The 18202-nt window shown below is 40.3% G+C and overlaps 1 protein-coding gene across 1 annotated transcript; it reads right to left on the bottom strand.

The window, feature by feature from the left end:
• Positions 1–238: 238 nt before the first annotated feature.
• On the bottom strand, positions 239–11363 carry LOC122638947. The gene is made up of 5 exons (XM_043831798.1): positions 11241–11363; positions 10833–11174; positions 8991–9225; positions 6716–6807; positions 239–439 (listed from the first exon to the last, which is right to left on the bottom strand). Exons 1-5 carry the CDS (start codon positions 11361–11363, stop codon positions 239–241), a joined length of 993 nt encoding a protein of 330 aa, XP_043687733.1.
• Between the last annotated feature and the right edge of the window lie 6839 nt (positions 11364–18202).

Genomic DNA, 18202 nt, shown 5'->3' with positions numbered 1-18202 from the left:
ACTTAGGGTCTTTTTGGTATCATTTCCTGACAATTTTTCATTTTTTCATGTGTTTGGTATTATTTTTTAAACTTGTTTTTATTTAAAATAAATGAAAAACCCCCAAAATCATAATAGACTCGAGTCTATTATAGATTCTTGGCAAAAATACTTTTTTGTCTTTTTTGCACTGAACTTTAATGAACACATGCTCTAATAGCTCAGAACTGCGGGTAAAGAAGTAATTTCAATTTTCCTTTTAAAACCTCTCATCTCCACCATCTCCCTTCCTTTCTCTGTCACCACTACTGTCCATCTCTTTCACGCATATATTCCAGCCACAACTCCAATACCCAGTAGCCTCCACTGCCCTTCTCTGCAACTCCAACACCCTCCACTTCCGCTGCCCACCTCCCTTCTCCGCAACTCCAGCACTCTCCTTCCAAGCCAACCCCCACCCCTGCTCAACCCATCGTTGCGCACCCGCCACTACATCAGCCCCTCTACCACCACCAGCAACACACCGCCAGCACCTACACCGCTCAAGGTTCGAAAACTCGGGTCTCGGTGGCATCTCGGCCAGGCCAGAAACCGAGTTGAGCCGAGATCTCGCCGAGTTGCTGCATTTTTTTTTTTTGGGACTCGAACCCCCAACTCGGTGGGTTGTACACATTTTGGATCTGAAACTTGGTATCCAGCCTAATTCAGGCCATTTAAACACAATGGCATGCCCAGATTTGCCAAAAAACAAATCCAAATATGAGTTTCAGTTTGGACCATAGGTTGGTAGGCGACGAGTCGTACTAAAACAACATAATCTATATATAATTTAGTAAAACATAGCAAATTAGCAATCAAAACATTCTAATTAGCACACATCAATCAAAACATTCAAATAAAATGTACATTACATCAATGTTTACTTAATTTGTTACATAAAATGAGATTGAACAAGAAATTCATCCCTATATCGATCCACATAGAATTCCCATGTCATGGAATTGCTATAGTGTTGCAGATAGTGTGACACAGCTTCCATATAAGTCTTCTGATCAACATATACCAATCTCCCTATCTTAGGGTACATGGGAGGCTGTTGGTATGAGATGTAAGATCCACTGCTACTGTCATATTGAGTTTGAGGCATGTATGACTGGTTTGGGCCTAGGAATGTATACCCAACACCTGACCCAGAACTTTAACTATCATACTCAGCTGCTGACTGCCCATACTGACCATAGGCACTATAATCAAAACCGGTGCTCTGCTGGCCATAGTCGTAGCCATGATGATGCTGAGATGATTGCCATGACTGATGCTCACTAGTAGTATCTATACTCATGCTTCCGAAACTTGTAAGCATGGTGTTCATACTACTGTTGTCCTCCTCCTGAGCATATGACTGATGTGAGTGTTTGCGACCCTTCTTTCTGTTGTATGTTTTAGGGTGGCCACCATGGTCTTGATCTTGAGTGGCATGCGTAAACTGAGACTCACCGGTGAAACGCACAGGGTCCTCCTGGGTTCCAACTTCTTACTCGTACTGCTCGCGCATCCCCTCATGACGATCATCATAATAACCGCCACTCCGCATGCCACTAGCAGCAGCAGCTTCACCACCACCACCACTAGCATCACCATCACCATCACCATCACCATCACTAGCATCACCAATGTCATCACCACCACCATCATCATCATCAGCAGGACTTCCTACAAGGGCTCAAAAGGTTTCGGTGACTCTGCATGTGCACGCCCCTCTTGCGTCGACATATATTCATCAACATCGGTGCGATTCTGACGCAATGGTGGGGTCGGACCTACCCCGCATTAATCCATATCGGTGTACCACGATCCCTCACCCACTGGAATAGGGGATCCTCATCGTCATCAGAGTCTTGAAAAATGTTGGACAGTTCAATGGGTTCTTTATCATTGGCCTCAATTCCTTCACGTATGTGCCTCATCCTTAATCTCATATTGTAGTGCACATACACAAGCTGCTCCAGTCGTTCGCTACCCAACCTATTCCGCCTCTTTGAATGTATCAATGAGAATGTACTCCAGTTGCGCTCACATCCGTAGGATGAACAAGTTTGTGAGAGCACTCTCACTGCTACCTTCCTCAGGTTGGGTGAACTTGTCCCATAAAGCACCCACCAGTCGGCTGCATTACAAATATAGAATAGTAAGAATATGTACATTCTAAAGAGATAAAATTATAATTCATAAATGTAGTATCATACCACCTACCAAGGTCTGACTTTTGTCTACCCTCCACTGCAGCTATTCGACCGAAACTTGTTGAGGTCTCTCTGAAGTATTTGATCTATTTTCAATTTGAGGCATTAGTATTTCCTATTTAGTAATTACATTCATAAACTAACTACCAAAGTGCCAAAGTCCCATACTCTCACCTCATCATTGCAAGCAGCTTGTGTCTTTGGATGGGGCTCCAACTTCTGAGTAACGGCTTGATGCCTTCTAACAATTCTATGTCTAGCCTAAGATCATGGGAGTAGTGATACTTTGGATTGAATAGTATGCTAGTAAAGTAAACACCACAAATATGATTTGTTAGTGACTTAATCGCTTTAATGCCTTTAGGGTTTTGAATATGTAAATGTAAAAAAGTTATAACATTTAAAGTATAAAATATGTTGAACTCACCAGCCTTATGCAATGGATGACTCAAGTGCTTCTCCCACCGCTCATCAATGATGTTAGTGTAGGACTTTGCATTTCGAGGTATAGCAGCTCTAACCATTTCCTTCATTTTTTGGATAGCAGCATAAATGTGGCCCAAAGTAGGCTTCTCTGTATCAACCATCCTCAGTACTGCCACCACTGGCTCTAATATGCCAACCACTTTCCCCAAGTCCTTCCAAAATCCATCATTTGCAATGGTCTGTTGTGCTACATTTGCTTCTTCTGACTTAGAACCTTGCCAACCAAACCATTCATGACTTGCAAACATACACCTTAGACCTATCGCCTTACTCTGAAAGCTCTTCAATGCAATGTAATTGGTGGCAAATTGAGTGACACTAGGCCTCACTAAATCTCCATTGCATTTCTCCCTCATCAAGGCTAAAGCATAAGAATGGTTGTACACAAAAGTAGTTACTTGTCTTGCCCTATTTACCACACCCGCCACCAAAGTCTTTTTCCCCATGTCCTTCAGCATTAAATCAATAGAATGGGCTGCACATGGGGTCCAAAAGAGCCGGATCCTCTTACTCTTCTTATTCATCAACTTCTCTCCAGCCTTTTATAGTTGGAACCGTTATTCGTCACAATTTGAATAACATTCATTTGGTCCTACCTCCTCCACCACTTGCGTCAACTCCTTATACAAGTATGATGCATCCTTTATATGCTTTGATGCATCGATAGACTTCAAGAATATAGTCTTTCCATTGCAACTTACCATGAAATTTATGATGGACAGCCTAGTAGGTCCAGTCCAACCATCAGCCATAAGAGTAACCCCATATGTCTCCCACTTTGGCTTCAAACCATCAATGTATTCTTTTAGCTCCTCTACCTCCTGAGGCAAATATACATTGTATAATTCAAATGGTGAAGGTCCCTTCCATCCTGCACCAGCCCTCCCTGCAGCATCAAGGAATGCATTATAGTATGTTCCTTGTGCTACATTGGCTAGAATGCCATGGTAAAGCATGAACTTGCTGAAGGCTTTTCGTGCTTTCTCTTGTTTACCACCAAATACTTGTGGGATGGTTGGCTGGTAGGCATCTTGTTGCCTAAAAGTGGTGGGATCCTGCTCAAAAATGGGTTCTGGACCTTGTACTCGTGGTCGGGTTTGGGGTCGTGGTATATTTCTTGTCCCAGTGCTTCTCCTCCTCTCATCTTCTTGCACTCTGGTGCATGGTAGCCGATCCACTGACTCCTCTTGCTTGCTCATATGCTCTTATATTATCAAAATGAAAACTTTGTCGACTCTCAGCCAAAGTCTGCTGGTAAATTCTCCATTCAGCCTTTGATTGAAACTCACCAGGTGGAGGCCCAATGTCAGTATCATCTCCGCCATGGACCTCTGCACCAGCCCTCTCTAGTAGTGCCTCATTAAACTCTTGTTGCATTCTTTCCCTCTCAGATTTTTTTAATCTTCCTCCTTTCAAATGTTGTGTCATTGCCACTTTCACTTGGATAGGAACATTTGGGCATGATGAAACATCCTTGCCTGTACCAGACAAGTGTTGCTTTAACCTGGTGGCTCCTCCAGATAGCAACTTTCCACAATAATTGCATTTGGACTTCTTTTTGTCTGCGGACATGGAACTCCATGTTGCCATGCTATATCAGACATTGTATACAAAATGTCTTATGTTTTACACTGTTACCAAGGTTCGAAAACTCGGCTCTCGGTGCCAACTCGGACCCTTGAAAAACCGAGTCGAGTCAAGATCTCGCCGAGTTGTTGCACTTTTTTTTTTCTCGACTCCTCGAAGCCTCATCTCGGTGGGTTTTAGACCTAGTTTGGGTCTGAAACTTGGTATTCAGCCTATTTTAGGCCATTTAAACACAATGGCACTATAAGATTTTGCAAAAACTAAGTCCAAATAGGAGTTTCAGTTAGTAGGAAAGCAGGACAGACACTTATGCTAGAAACCAGGACAGACACAAGACAAACACACTTATTTATGCCTAATATCATTTAAGTAAATGATATCGCATTTACTTAAGATATTATTCATAAATAAGCAAATACCCCTTTATTTGAATCCAATAAAAATAGTTAAAAAATCAAATTCCAAAAGAAAAAAAAGTCAGCCCCCCAGTTCAAGAACAAAAACTAGATTTTCGGCGGTAGATGCAATTTTCAAACTTTCTAACGAATGGATTTTGACAGATTAATGCGCGCGAATTAAGTTTGACCGTACATAACTCTTTCAATATAAATTAGATTTTAGAACCTTGGACTTGTTGGAAAGTTTTGTTTTGAAAGCTTTCCAACAAGTCCAAGATTGCTAAAATCGATTTATATTGAAAAGAGTATGTACGGTCAAACTTAATTCGATGTCTTGCGAATGTTGTCAAAATCGCTCAATGGAAATAATTTTTTGGACATCAAAACAAATGAATATTTTACCGCACTTTTGGTTTTTAGCAATGTTTTACCATAATAAGATTTATGGAATTTTTAGATTTGAGAAAAACCCCAATGTTAGAAAGTTGAAAATTGCACCTACCACCGAAAATCCAATTTTTGTTCTTGAACTGGGGGGTTGACATTTTTTCCTTTTGGAATTTGATTTTTTAACTATTTTTATTGGATTCAAATGGGAGGTATTTTCTTATTTATGAATAATATCTTAAGTAAATGCAAGCATTTACTTAAATGATATTAGGCATAAATAAGTGTCTGTCTTGGTTCCGGGCATAGATAGGTGTCTGTATACCAAGAATTTCCAGCAAGATCTCGAGCTCTGGCACTCATGTAAAGGACCTAGATGGGCATTTTCCTTTGTCAAACCGAGAAACTTGGAGATCTCGGAGAGATCTCGCAGAGAAAATGCACTTTTAGAATGCGTATGTGATCTCGACTCGAGATTTTGAAAAACCGAGAAACTCGGCGAGATCTCGCGAGTTCACGAACCTTAACTGTTACATAAAAAAGCATGTATTAATAACCATGGATCACTTAAAGTAAGGTATTCAAGACTTAAAGTATGCTATTCATAACTCTTAAACGTAATGTCAAGCTACTAGAACTATGAAATAACTATCTCTTATTTATCCCCTAACCCTAGTATTTATTTGTTAATTAAAAATAATATTTTGAATTTTTTTTAAAACTATTTATACCTTAAAGTATAAGAAAAATATAATGTAATGATGAATTTGACACCATTTGAAGTTGAATATTATGTACATATGTTGTACATAATTTTCCATAAGAAATAAGTATTTTTCCTTAATATTATATATATTTTTTTAATTTTTATAATATATTTACTAAATCTGAAAAATAAAATAATTTTTTTAATGGGTGAAAATAAAAAATTAATCCATGGGGCTGTAGAGCATCCCAAGTAGTTTAACATATATCAAAATCATTTTCAAACAATCACAATTCATCCTATTTTTTTCATTTTCTTTTTTCAAATAAATAATTTATTTTTCCAGAAATTATAATAAATAATTTATTAACTGAAAAAAAAAATCCGACTCCATGAAGTGATAGATCGGGCAAAGATGTTCAACATATATTAAAACCACATGAATCTAACAAGGATTACAAAAAAAAATTTTGGCAAAAATAGATTTGGGGAAGAAATAGAAAACACCTTTGAAATCTTGCAAATAGGTGATGATGCTCCAAATTGGCACTTGAATCTTCACTTTGGCACTTCAATCTAACTCCAAACAGTGCATTCCATCCAACAATCGAAAGAAAGAAGAAGAAATTTGAAGGAGAGGTGTTTTTCCCCTTGGTTTAGAGCCTATCGAGTTCTGTTCCTGCTCTCTCTTATGTTGGAAATGGGTTTTTGGGTGAAAATTGGGCTGAATACAAGTAAATAGCACCTTTGAGCCCAACCGAGATATCGCCGAGATCTCGGCGAGATATTGTTTTTTTTGTATTGAAAATATCTTGATTTTAACCTTCGAGATCTCGGCCGAGAAATTGCACTTTTAGGAACCGACTAGTAACTCAACTCGGTATTGCCCAAAACCGAGAAACTCGGCGAGATCTCGCGAGTTCTCAAACCTTGACACCGCTTCCTTCCCTGTCCCCATACTTCACAATATTTTGCTTCCCATCAGCCGTTATATACATAAACCTCATCTTGTCATCCTTGCCTGTGAACAACAAATGAAGTTGTTTGGGTCAGTGATCACTCTCAAAGCCCGGCAACTCTGATTTTGCCAATAGATGCTTCGTTCATGGCAAGAGGTTGTGAGCCTGGTTGTTTCGAGATTGTCCTGCCTCGTTGTGGGTCCACCGGAAGATATGGAACTGGTAAGGAGAGCGGAGATTGACCAGGGGAGATCAACAGCTTACGAACCCAATTGCCATTTGTTGCAAGAGGACAAGGCCAGCAGCATCCGCGGCTCATCCGCTGGAGGCCGACGGTCTCACTGGTTTCAGGTCCTACACTCCTGAGTTCTAAAAACAAAAAATTCAAGTGTTAGCTTTCACATGAAAACCAGTCTTCAAGATTGCCCACATGTCTCTCTAGTGCAATGTAGCTTTTTCAAGAAGAAGGAAGAACTAAGTATTGGCTTTTTTTTTGGGTAAATCCAAGTGTTAGCTTGGAAGCAAGAGATGACACGAGTGTTTATATGTCCCAAGTGGGTGACACACCTAGCAAGAAGAGGCAAAATGCGTGGGCAGCAAAGCAAGGCTGTTGGCTATGTAGGACATTTTCAATAGGATTATAGGAAGAATTAACAAGAGATTTGTTGTCTCTCATGTGAAGTCATGGATTTAATGCACGGTATCGCATTGGATGTCAGTCATCCCAGAACTGATACGATACCGATACAGATCAGCCCATATTGGACAATTTTGTCTTTGACTTTTCTAAAAATTGGGGTTTTTGCTAGTGTTACCCTAGTTTGCTTCCACGGATAAGCGATCGGCCAAGTATCACGATCGGTTGTTCGCAATACCGAAACAAATCACCCGTATCGGGCGATCTGATACTGATACAACCATGATTGTGATTGGACGGAATTAAGATGGTATCACATCAGAATTTGTATAATAGGATGAGATTTTATGACCCTTGTTTCTCTACAGTTTATTCTCTCACCATGGTCAACTTAGATCCGTGGGTGAAGAGAAACTTTCTCTCTTTCAATAATCTACTTAGATATTCTATTTGGGACCGAGTTTTTCTTCACCACGGTCAAGGGAAAATCTTTTGACCGAGGGGTTTGATTGGTGTTCATAAGGTATCGCACAACAGAGGGATATTTTTTTATCATTCATGAATAGGGTGCAGACAATAACCACCATTGATGTATGTACTTTTCCATCATGCTGCACAACAGAAGAAAAACTTTCTCCTTCTGTTTGTGATGATGGACAAACTTGGACAAATTTCAATGCATGTATCCTTAAGCCCATGAAGAAAAACTTTCTCCTTCCACACAGTGAAGGAAAGATGTAAACCAACAGCTTCATGTATTTATCCCAAGCAAAGAAATAGCAAGAAACTCTAGAAGCTAGTGACTATCATATGAGAAGAAATTATACAGAAGATTTTGCAATGCTCTGGCTTGTGAAACCAGAGGCAAGGATTAAAGTGACTGCATGGAAAGGTGTACTAGAACTATCATCAGTCATTCATCAATATCATTTTCCAAGACCCAATCCAAATAATTGGGGTCAGCCACATGAATCATGTCATACCATTCCACTCTATCACTATTATATCTTTCGATCAATAATATAATAATAGATTTTAATTGACCTTAAACCCACAGTTTAATTGTTTGACATGGTCCCCAATAACAATGAAATCAAGGGTTCAATCCTAACTTACACATCAAACAATCAAGCTAACATGAACAATTGAAATGTAACAAAAAAGATGTAAACCTATATAAACAGTGTCAAATAGGAGTATATATGCTCTCTGAGTCATATCACGAAAGCCCAAACAGGAGGACCCAAATAGTTCCTGACTGTCAGCACAGCAAAACCCAAAAGGTAGAAGAATCCTAGTAAGATGTTGGGTTAAGTGCATACACATACTTCAGCCTTTACAGTATACCCTTTTGCATTAGTTAGAGATGAGTTGACTAGACATACACAACATCTCCCTTTTAGTATGTTGTTTGCTGATGATTTATGAGATAGAAGTTTTGAGCTAGATAATGGAGAAATACTTTAAAATCAGGTGGTCTTAAAAGAAGTGAATCTAGCATAATATATAACCAGTGAAAAAAAAATTAATATACTATTAAATATTGAATGCAATCCAGTCCCCCCTTGGTTCTGAGGACCAAGAAAATGAAAATGATCTCGTTATAACATGAAAGCATGCACACACACATATACACACAACATACCTGGTTGAAAGGACAACGGTAGAACTGCTTCCCTGGGTGTTTTTCTGTCTTCACTGTCAAAATTAAGCAACGTCCTGCACCACATGGACATTGAAGATTTGGGAATGAAGAATTTGTCGGTTTAATTTGAGCTCCATTGGAAACTGAAGTTTTCAAGGAGTTGTCACACCATTCAAAAAAACCACACCCTCCATTTTCCCGCACCATTATTTAATCATTAAGGCTCCAGTGTTTAATATAAAATGGGTGGAAGTGAGAAAAAAATATTATTACTTATGGCAGAAACAGCACCGATGAGAGCAGGGAGACGATTTCACGGTAGGGGACCCCACATATTGATTGAAGAGAGAGTGTGTCCGTGAGTCCATGGGTCATTACGTGTGAGGGCAAGTGAATTCCTTCTCAATGAGTGAACAGGGATTTTTTCTTAATTTTTTATTGGGATTGAGTTCCCTATCCGGCTGCATAGCATACACAAATGCCTCCCTGTGTCTTTCACCCTCCTCCCACAGTAGGGGGCAGATATGTCATTTCATAGGAGAAAGGAGAGAGATAAACAAAGGGAGGAGTGCATATGCTATGCAGTGTCCTTTTCCCCTTTTTTATTATACAACAAACATCAGTTAAAAAGAAGTGCACAACGCCAGAGTATAGATTCCAGCATGCGCCCTCTCTTATTGCCCTCTCACATAATGATATCGGTGCAACACTGCAACAGTGCAACGGTAAGGTTGCTGCATTGCGAGCTAGTGCCTAGTGGTCACAGGTTCAAGTCAGGAAACAGCCTCTCCACGAAGCCCGGGGGGGTATGGCTGCATATATGACCCTCCCCAGACCCCACAACAGTAGGCGTATCACGCACTGGGTACACCCTTTACACTTACACTCTCCGTCTCCTGTTGACCAGAGACCATGTGGATCATACCATTCTCTGCACTGCCATTGGTATGGCATGCAGATTCCTCCCCACACTGGGGTCGTGAGGAACCCTCTAAAAAAACAATTGGAAATATGCTTCCCATTTGCAAAAGCAAGGTGCACTGCAATTTTCAAACAGAACTGCTCAGCTAACCTATTATGGATGAAGGAAACATAGAAAAATATATGAAGCACACACAGATTATCCTTTGATGTGATATGAAATAGCAATCACTCAACTGACTGGAAAACAGCAAACCCTACACTTTTTCAAAACATGGCAAAGTGCTCAGAGAGTTCTCTACTAAAAGAAAGAAAATGGTATGAAAAGGGTTTAACGCAGCAGACCAGATCAAGGATCATCTCTCATCATATATATGTGCTTGTCACTTTATTGAGAACATAAGGGAAAAAAACAAGTACCATACACTAATTTTCTAACCAAAAAAAAGTACCATAAACCAATTTATTCTTTGATTTCCGTACTAAAAAAACAGTGAAACACAAACGAAACATGAACCCAGATGTTAAAAAAGAGACAATTTAGCTTCCAAAAAGAGAACAATATATGTAAGAAATATGGTGAGAATGTATAAAAATCACAAAGTCAAGTAAACATTCCTCAAATAAAAATATTAAATAAGTTTAATCCATTGAAGGTATTCCCGTGATTTGTCGAATTGATTTCGACAAGCTGTGAAACTTTGAATACATGTGGGATAGCAGGGCAACTATTGATTAAATCAAATTAAAAATCTCAAACCACAAATAACAACAAAATCTAACAAGAGACGCTGATCAAATGGATAAAACATCTTTTCCAATTTGGTGAACGCATTATTAAATCTGAAAGAAATAAAGAGGAAAAGGGAAAGAACTTAAAAAACCTCTCGAACGGGACATTTGTAGAATTTGCGACCACGATTTTTCTCTGTGTTGGCAGTGAGAACCAAACAAGTGCCCAATCCACATGCACACGGCTTCTCCACCACAGAAGGATCACTATTCTCACGCTCTGCTCCTCCTACACTACCACAACCACCACCTCCATCTAGGGCATCACAATCGCGGGCCCAGTGACCCAATTTGCCGCATTTAAAGCAGGGGCCGCTGCCGCTACCGCTGCCACCAGCTGCGCCACCTGTGGGTACCACGTTTCCGGCTATAGACGGATTTTCAGTCCCTTGTGATATGCTGCAAAGAGGTGTGGAAGTGGTTGACAGTTGCTGCTGTCAGTGGTTCTTGCTGCCCTTAAGAGCGGCAACATAATCTCCTTTTTCTATTTTCTCGGAGACCAAGGAGGGTTGTCCCTCCATCTTTTTACGCTTGCGTGAGAGAGCGTCAGACTCTGCTTTTTCCACCAGAGACAACAATGTGTCGTCGTCTTCCACGAAAACTTCGTCGGTTGCATCAGCCATCTCTGTTTCCTTTCTCCCACCCCCTTAACCCTTTCGCATGAAAACCAGTGTGCATGTCCCTTCTACTGTAATGTAGCTTTTTCAAGAAGTTTCAACAAAAACAAAAAAAAAAAAAAAAAGTTTTTTCAAGCGACAAGTGTCCCACTCAAGCAAGGCTCTTAGGCAAGGTAAGGCGGTCATTGCACGTCTCACCATGTATGAGCAGCATGGTCTGCCGGGCAGCCCGGCAATAGAAGATCCAAATTGTTATATTTCCCAAGTGCCACTCACGCACCTTGCATGAAGAGGCAAAATGCGTGATACGTGAGCAGCAAAGCAGGACATTTTCAATAGGATTATGATAGGATCCAGATCTTTTACAGCGCTAGCTATAGTGACGATCATCAGCTCGGTAATACAGTCCGACATCTGTAAAGTACTTCATCTAACGGTAGTTATTAAATTTTTTTGAATTCAAGAGTTAAAGTGGTTTTAGGAAAACAAACCAAACCAAACCAATCCGGACTAAAACCGTGTTTGTCGACCGGACCACTCTAAAATCTAAACAAAAGTAAAACGATTCACAGCCTTCTTCCCATTTTCAAAATAAGAACATAAAACCCTAATCTGATCTTGCGAAGGGCGTCTTCTTCCTCCTCCTTCGTTTCCACCCCATCGTCTTCCTCACCTCATCTGGTCTGGCAAAGGGCGGCATCTTCTACCTCTATGTTTAGGCACACCCTGCATTCGGTTGGCACCTCGAATTCAACTCTTCGAAAACCCAGATCTATAAGTAAAATCCCTGTTCTCTTTGTCAATTCTTGTTCTTCTATTTCAAGGATTCAAAAACCCAGATCTAGATTTTGGAAAGAAGAAGAAATAGAGGAAACCCTGCACTCTTTTTTTTTGTGTGTAGACAACAATGTAAGTCTCTCTCTCTCTCTCTCTCTCTCTCTCTCTCTGTTATTTCTCTCTATCACATACTCGATCTGTCCTGGGTTTTTGAATCCTCGAACTGGGTTAGAAGATCTGGTCTGACTTTGTGAAAGAACTACTGGATCAACTTGACAAGGACTCCTTCGTCTATCTCCTCTCTAAGGTCATCGGAGAATCAAAATACGCTCTCCTCCCTTACAGCACCAGCGCCGGTGGAGGACAATGGATTGTGAACCATGTCGCATTTGGCAGAGGAAATGTTAGAGATTCGAAAGTTCAAATCTCTAATGCGAGTTTTCTTTGAATAATTTCTTCCATATCTCAGATTCACATCTCATTAGATTTTCGAATAGATACCAACGAAAAAAGAGAAAAGTTGTCGGCCATGGAATCAATTCTTACTCCACCCAGTTTATATGCATCATTAATGATGCTTTTAAACGCTATCCTGTTTGATTGATGGAAAATTAGATAAGCTGTGGGATCTTAAAATTACATATACCTCCCTTGTACTTTGTCCTAATTACATGTTCTTCTCCTTGATTTTCTCACCTTACATTTTGACCCCTTATAGTTGACGGTGTTAGAGTGTTGTTAATTAATGGTTTGAAAAGACAATATTACCCTTGTTCTAAAACACCACAAGTAGAATTACAATGATATTCTTTTCATCATCTTCAACCTTAAAACACCCCTTTCTTTCTTCCTCCACCGCAGCCACCACCAGCACCACCACCGCCATCAGTACAGCCACTACCTCCTCCAACGCCACCACTGCCACCGCCTCCTCCTCCTCCTCCTCGGACTCTTATTCCCTAAAACTTTAGATTCACACACTAAATGTTGACCCCTCTATTTGCAGATTATGTTTCAATTAAATGTTAGTAAATTACAATCAGAAAAAGCTTTAGGGGTGAAATAGAAGAATCAAACTTGGATTTGATAATAGATCGAGTGGAAAATTGATTGTTCACCTTGGTATATACCAACCAAGTGGAAGATCGAAAACCATAGAAAACCCTAAACACCAAAACCCATCCAGAAAAAAGAAAAAGAATGAGGATAGCTCCTATCGTTTCTGCTCTGTTATTAGCTCTTTTGAACTGCCTTGCTCCTCCTTTGTCGGAGCTTCCATGGCAGGTTGTGCCCTCGCCGATGAAGTTGGAGGTTTTGATCTCCACCCCCAAAAAAGAGAAAAAGAAGCAAAAGGGCATAGCTAGCTATAGCTCACCTGGAGTTCCTGGAAGATTCCTCTTCTTCTTCACCACTGACATAAGAGCTGGGTTGGGAGGAGGTTTAGGGTTTGGATTGGTTTCCTAATGAGCAAAACCTCTGAATGTAGTGGGAGATGGGTTGTTCTCCCCTTCCAATGCCCTGCTCTTGAACAAAAATGGGTACTCTATTGTCATTAAACTCTATGAGAAAACTGATCTCCGAAATTCCTCTTTCTAACTTGAATATGTGATAAAAAAAAATCTGTTGAATTCTGTTGTTTCTGCAACTTTTATATCTTCCATTACATCATTGGAAGATGTCAATGGGATGAAGCTTCTTAATCTTGAGATGAAACGATTCCACACAAGACAGACGTCTCCGAAGCATTCGTTGCCTCTGTTTTGGACCCCTGAATCTCTTAAAAGTTCTAGGGCTCTCGGGTGAAGCTCAAAATTGGATTTCCCAAGATTTACTTGAAACCCAGTCTGATGTTTGTTTTTGTGATCAAACAAAACCCAATATCTTACAGCAGTAGCAGCAACGAATAGACCATATTCGTCTTCAAATCTATTTTTGTATGAATTTTGGGTTTCTCGAGCTGCTTCTGTTGTTTCTTGTTCTTCTCAAAGAAAACCCAACCAATTATAATCACACTGTGATGCAGGCTGTAATCTAACTTGACTCATCCAAGTGAGAGGTTAGAACTTGGAATTGAAAATTTTGCAAATTGGCAAAATGGGTGGTTTTCTATCACCGAATTGTAATTATGTTGTTCCTTTTTTTTCATTCAACAATGAATCCCTCCAACTGAAGCTGGAACCGTCGATGTTGGTGGAGCTGCCTTGGGAGCTTGCACTGGTAGAGCTAAAACTACTGTCGGTGGTGTCGTTCTTGGTGTTGCTACTGGGGATGGGGTTTTAGGCGTGGTCGGCGTGGTTGCAACAGCGGGTGCTGATGAAACTGACGTGACCGGAGTAGTTGGTGGTATGGTAGTCGGCGTTGCCGTCGGGGCTTGACCGTTGACCATCGCAATGTAGGGAAGGAGGAAGATGAAGAAGGAGGGTAAAAGGGTCATCTGACAAGGACCCAAGGTTAGTTTAGGGATTATGAAAAATCTAACTATGCCACATCAGCACCTAACAGACGGATGCTAACGGCAGGGGAGGAATTAGTAATTTTTGAAAAACTACAAGGGAATCGTATGCAAGGTGGAAAAATCAAGGAGAAAAACGTGTAACTAGGACAAAGTATAGGGGAGATATATGTAATTTTCCCTCTTGTTTTTTTTGTTTTTTGTTTTTTGGGTGAAGAAGAAAGCATCTACTGATCAACCATAATATTTACAATGTCATCCAAGTAGTCCGAAAGATACTGAGTTAATCCTAGCAAATCTAGCAATCCTATCAACTGGTTCAATATAAGACCTGGGTTGTTTTAAAATTATTACAGACCCAACAGTAGCAATAAGATGAGAAATGTCATGTAGCCACGTAATAAACTGGTATGGCCAGGGATGGTCATCCGAACATGTGAGCCAATTCATAATCTCCTGCGAGTCAGTCCACACAATCATTTGTCGACATTCCAATGGAAGTGCCTTTTGGAGTCCTTCTTGGAGACCTCGCAACTCTGCCTCTTGTGCTGACCCTACAGAACCATAATTCATAGAGGAAGCAAACAACTTTTGGTTATACATGATTAAGCAACCCCATCCACCATGAGAAGTTAAAGGACAATAACTTCCATCCGAAATTATGATACAGGTCTCTGCCGTACCCAAACTCATGAAGAAAGAGTGTGAAGGTGGAATGGAAGATAATTCAGCTTGGGATACAGAGCATTGGACGGGTTCGTCCAAGGCTACAGGTGGACAGAGGTTTAAGTCATATATCCACCTGTAAACATTATTTAAAACAGTGAAGGGATTGACCGGTTTGCCATGAAAAATCACTTGGTTCCTAAGGGTCCATATGAAGTATAAGGTGATGGAGACAATGCTAAGGATATTAGTGACATGAGATTTTGATGTACCACCCGCTTGCAATAGGTTGGTCCAGGCCTCCATAATGGTGCATCCTGTTAGGTTTTCAGTACGGATTCCAAGGGGGATTGCTGCCCAAATTCTCTTGGTAAACTCACAAGAAAAAAACAGATGCCAAGGGGTTTCAGGTGCAGTTCTACAAAGTGGACACAAAACACAATCATGATCTTGCCAAAAGAGTTTAGATTTTGTGGGTATACCGTCATGGAGTAGTTTCCATAAAAAGAGAGGAAACTTGGGTGGTATTTTCAATTTCCAAATTTGGCGCCAAAGGCAGCTTGTAGAAGGGGAGATGGTAGATGGAGGTTGGTGAGTGATGATGGATGCTATTTTTTTTTGTTGTAAGTTTCCCAGTTTTGGACATGGGCGAGAAGATGTGATCATTGAAAGGATGAACTGATATTGGTAAAGAGAGGATTTCTTTAAAGATAGGTTGAGGAAAAGGGAAGTGAGTAAAGATATATTCCATGACCTTTTGTGCAAAAGTTCATTCACAGTATTAAAGAGGGGATTCCTCATAGTAATTTGGTTCAAGGTGATAAAAGAGGGTGAGGGTATCCAAGGGTCATCCCAAATAAGTATGGAAGAACCATCACCAATCTGCCCACAGACCATTTTTCTTAGGGTTGGGAGGACAGTCCGTATACTGTTCCATGTCCATGATCCTGGTCTTAAAGTTGCCCTGGGATTTAGAAGAGAGTGGTTGGGGAAATATTTACCTTAAAGCAGTTGAGCCCAAAGGGAGTAAGGCTCAGTAATCAATCTCCAGGATAACTTTAGAATAAGAGCACGATTGTGATCCCAATGGAAGCGAATACCCAGACCCCCAGTATTTTTGTGGTGACAGATGGAAGTCCAAGAGATAAGGGATAGTCCTTTACCTTGTGAGGGGTTGCCAGTCCAAAAGGCCGAGTTGACCGAATCAAGCTTGGAGCAAATTGTTTTTAGGAAAAGAAAGTAAGACATATGGAAAGTGGGTATTGAATGAAAAACAGATTTAATAAGGGTAAGTCTCCCTGCTTGGGATAGAAAATTGGTTTTCCAATCAGCTAATTTAGTTTTGACCCGGTTTAAGATAGGTGCCAGACATCGGGTCTTAGACCTTGTAGGAAATAAGGTAGTACCCATGTATTTAGAGTCCACCCCCATCGCTTTCATATCCAAAGCTTTGCATATTTCCTTTTGTAAACTTTGGGGTGTATTTCTACTAAAGAAGATGCTACTTTTAGCCAAATTAAGTTGTTGCCCTGACAGGGATTCAAAAAGGTTAATGATGGCTTTAAGAGTGTGGACTTCTTCCAAACTGGCACGACAGAATAAAAGGGTATCATCAGCAAAAAAGAGATGAGTAATTTCAGGGCCTGCTCTTGAAATTTTGATACCCTTAAAAAGGTTCAGTTGCCTATAGGTTTGCAACAAGCGAGAGAGGCATTCCATAGTAAGTAGGAAAATGTAAGGACTTAGAGGGCACCCCTGCCTGAGACCTCGTGAAGGTTGGAAAAAATCAAAGGAGCTACCATTTAATTTAATAGAGAAGGAGCATTGCAAAAGAGTGGGGAGAAGTCGAATCCAATGAGAGTCAAATCCCATGTACTGAAAAAGCTTAAGTAGAAAGCTCCATTCAACTCTATCATAAGCCTTTGACATATCAAGCTTTAGTGCTAAGAACCCAGTTTTGCCTTTTCTCTTTTTTCGCATAAAGTGAAAAATCTCCTGGGCAATAATAATGTTTTCGGTGATTTGTCGGCCTTTGACAAAGGCAGATTGGGTTGGGGAGATAAAGAGGGGGAGAATAGGTCTTAAACGGGTGGCAAGGAGCTTAGTGATAATCTTATATGAGACATTACAGAGACTGATTGGTCTATAATCCTCAACCTTCAGAGATGAATTGTTTTTGGGAATTAAAGCAATAAGAGTATGGTTGATGCCAATAGGAAGGTGGTAATTGGTGAAGAAATCTTGAACATAATAGAGGATGTCATATTTTATAAAATCCCAGCAATGGTGGTAGAACCCAGCAGATAAGCCATCAAAACCAGGTGATTTAAAAGCTCCAATACTGAATACAACTGACTTGACTTTATCAATGTCAGGAACCAGACCTAATAAAGGGAGGGATGTGGTCCTGAGTAGAGGTTGGAATAGACATTCCACAAAAGAGGGGTCAAGGGGTTCAGATGAAGTCATAATAGAGTGAAAGTGGGATGCAAAGAGGTGGGCCATTTCAGGAGGATTGGAGGTGACATTTCCTGAAGGATCTTTCAGAGCAGTAACCCGGTTGGATCTGAGATTTTGTGTAACCATGGCATGAAAAAACTTGGTATTTTGATCCCCATGAACAATGTATTTTTCCCTGGACTTTTGAAACCAGAAGAGTTCTTCAACATTGAGTATTCTAGTTAAGTTGGAATAGGCTTCACTTAACAATTTAGAATTTTCCTCCGAAGGGGAACTAGCTTCAAGGGTAGAGATTTTTTTTGTGATCTCAAACTTTAGTGAATCAATTCGTCCAAAAACATCCGAGTTCCACTTTTTTAATAGATGAGTAAAACCATTAATTTTAACCATAAGATTGGTAGATGGGGCATTTGCCCAAGCCGCAGAAGCAAAATAGTTAAAGGTAGGGTGAGAAAACCAAGCAGCTTGAAAATGGAAAAGTTTTTTGAAA

Source organism: Telopea speciosissima, chromosome 9 (genome assembly GCF_018873765.1).
Source record: "Telopea speciosissima isolate NSW1024214 ecotype Mountain lineage chromosome 9, Tspe_v1, whole genome shotgun sequence".
In the NCBI taxonomy this organism is placed as follows: domain Eukaryota; kingdom Viridiplantae; phylum Streptophyta; class Magnoliopsida; order Proteales; family Proteaceae; genus Telopea; species Telopea speciosissima.
This window is presented reverse-complemented; position numbering and strand designations above follow the sequence as displayed.

Excerpts from the sequence above, each read along its gene's own strand:
- LOC122638947 (XM_043831798.1), bottom strand. The coding sequence starts at position 11,363 with ATGGCTGATGCAACCGACGAAGTTTTCGTGGAAGACGACGACACATTG. Across the intron at positions 11,175-11,240 it reads TGGAGGGACAACCCTCCTTG|CAGCAACTGTCAACCACTTC; the intron begins GTCTCCGAGAAA and ends AACCACTGACAG. Across the intron at positions 9,226-10,832 it reads ACAAATGTCCCGTTCGAGAG|GAAAATGGAGGGTGTGGTTT; the intron begins GTTTTTTAAGTT and ends ATAATGGTGCGG.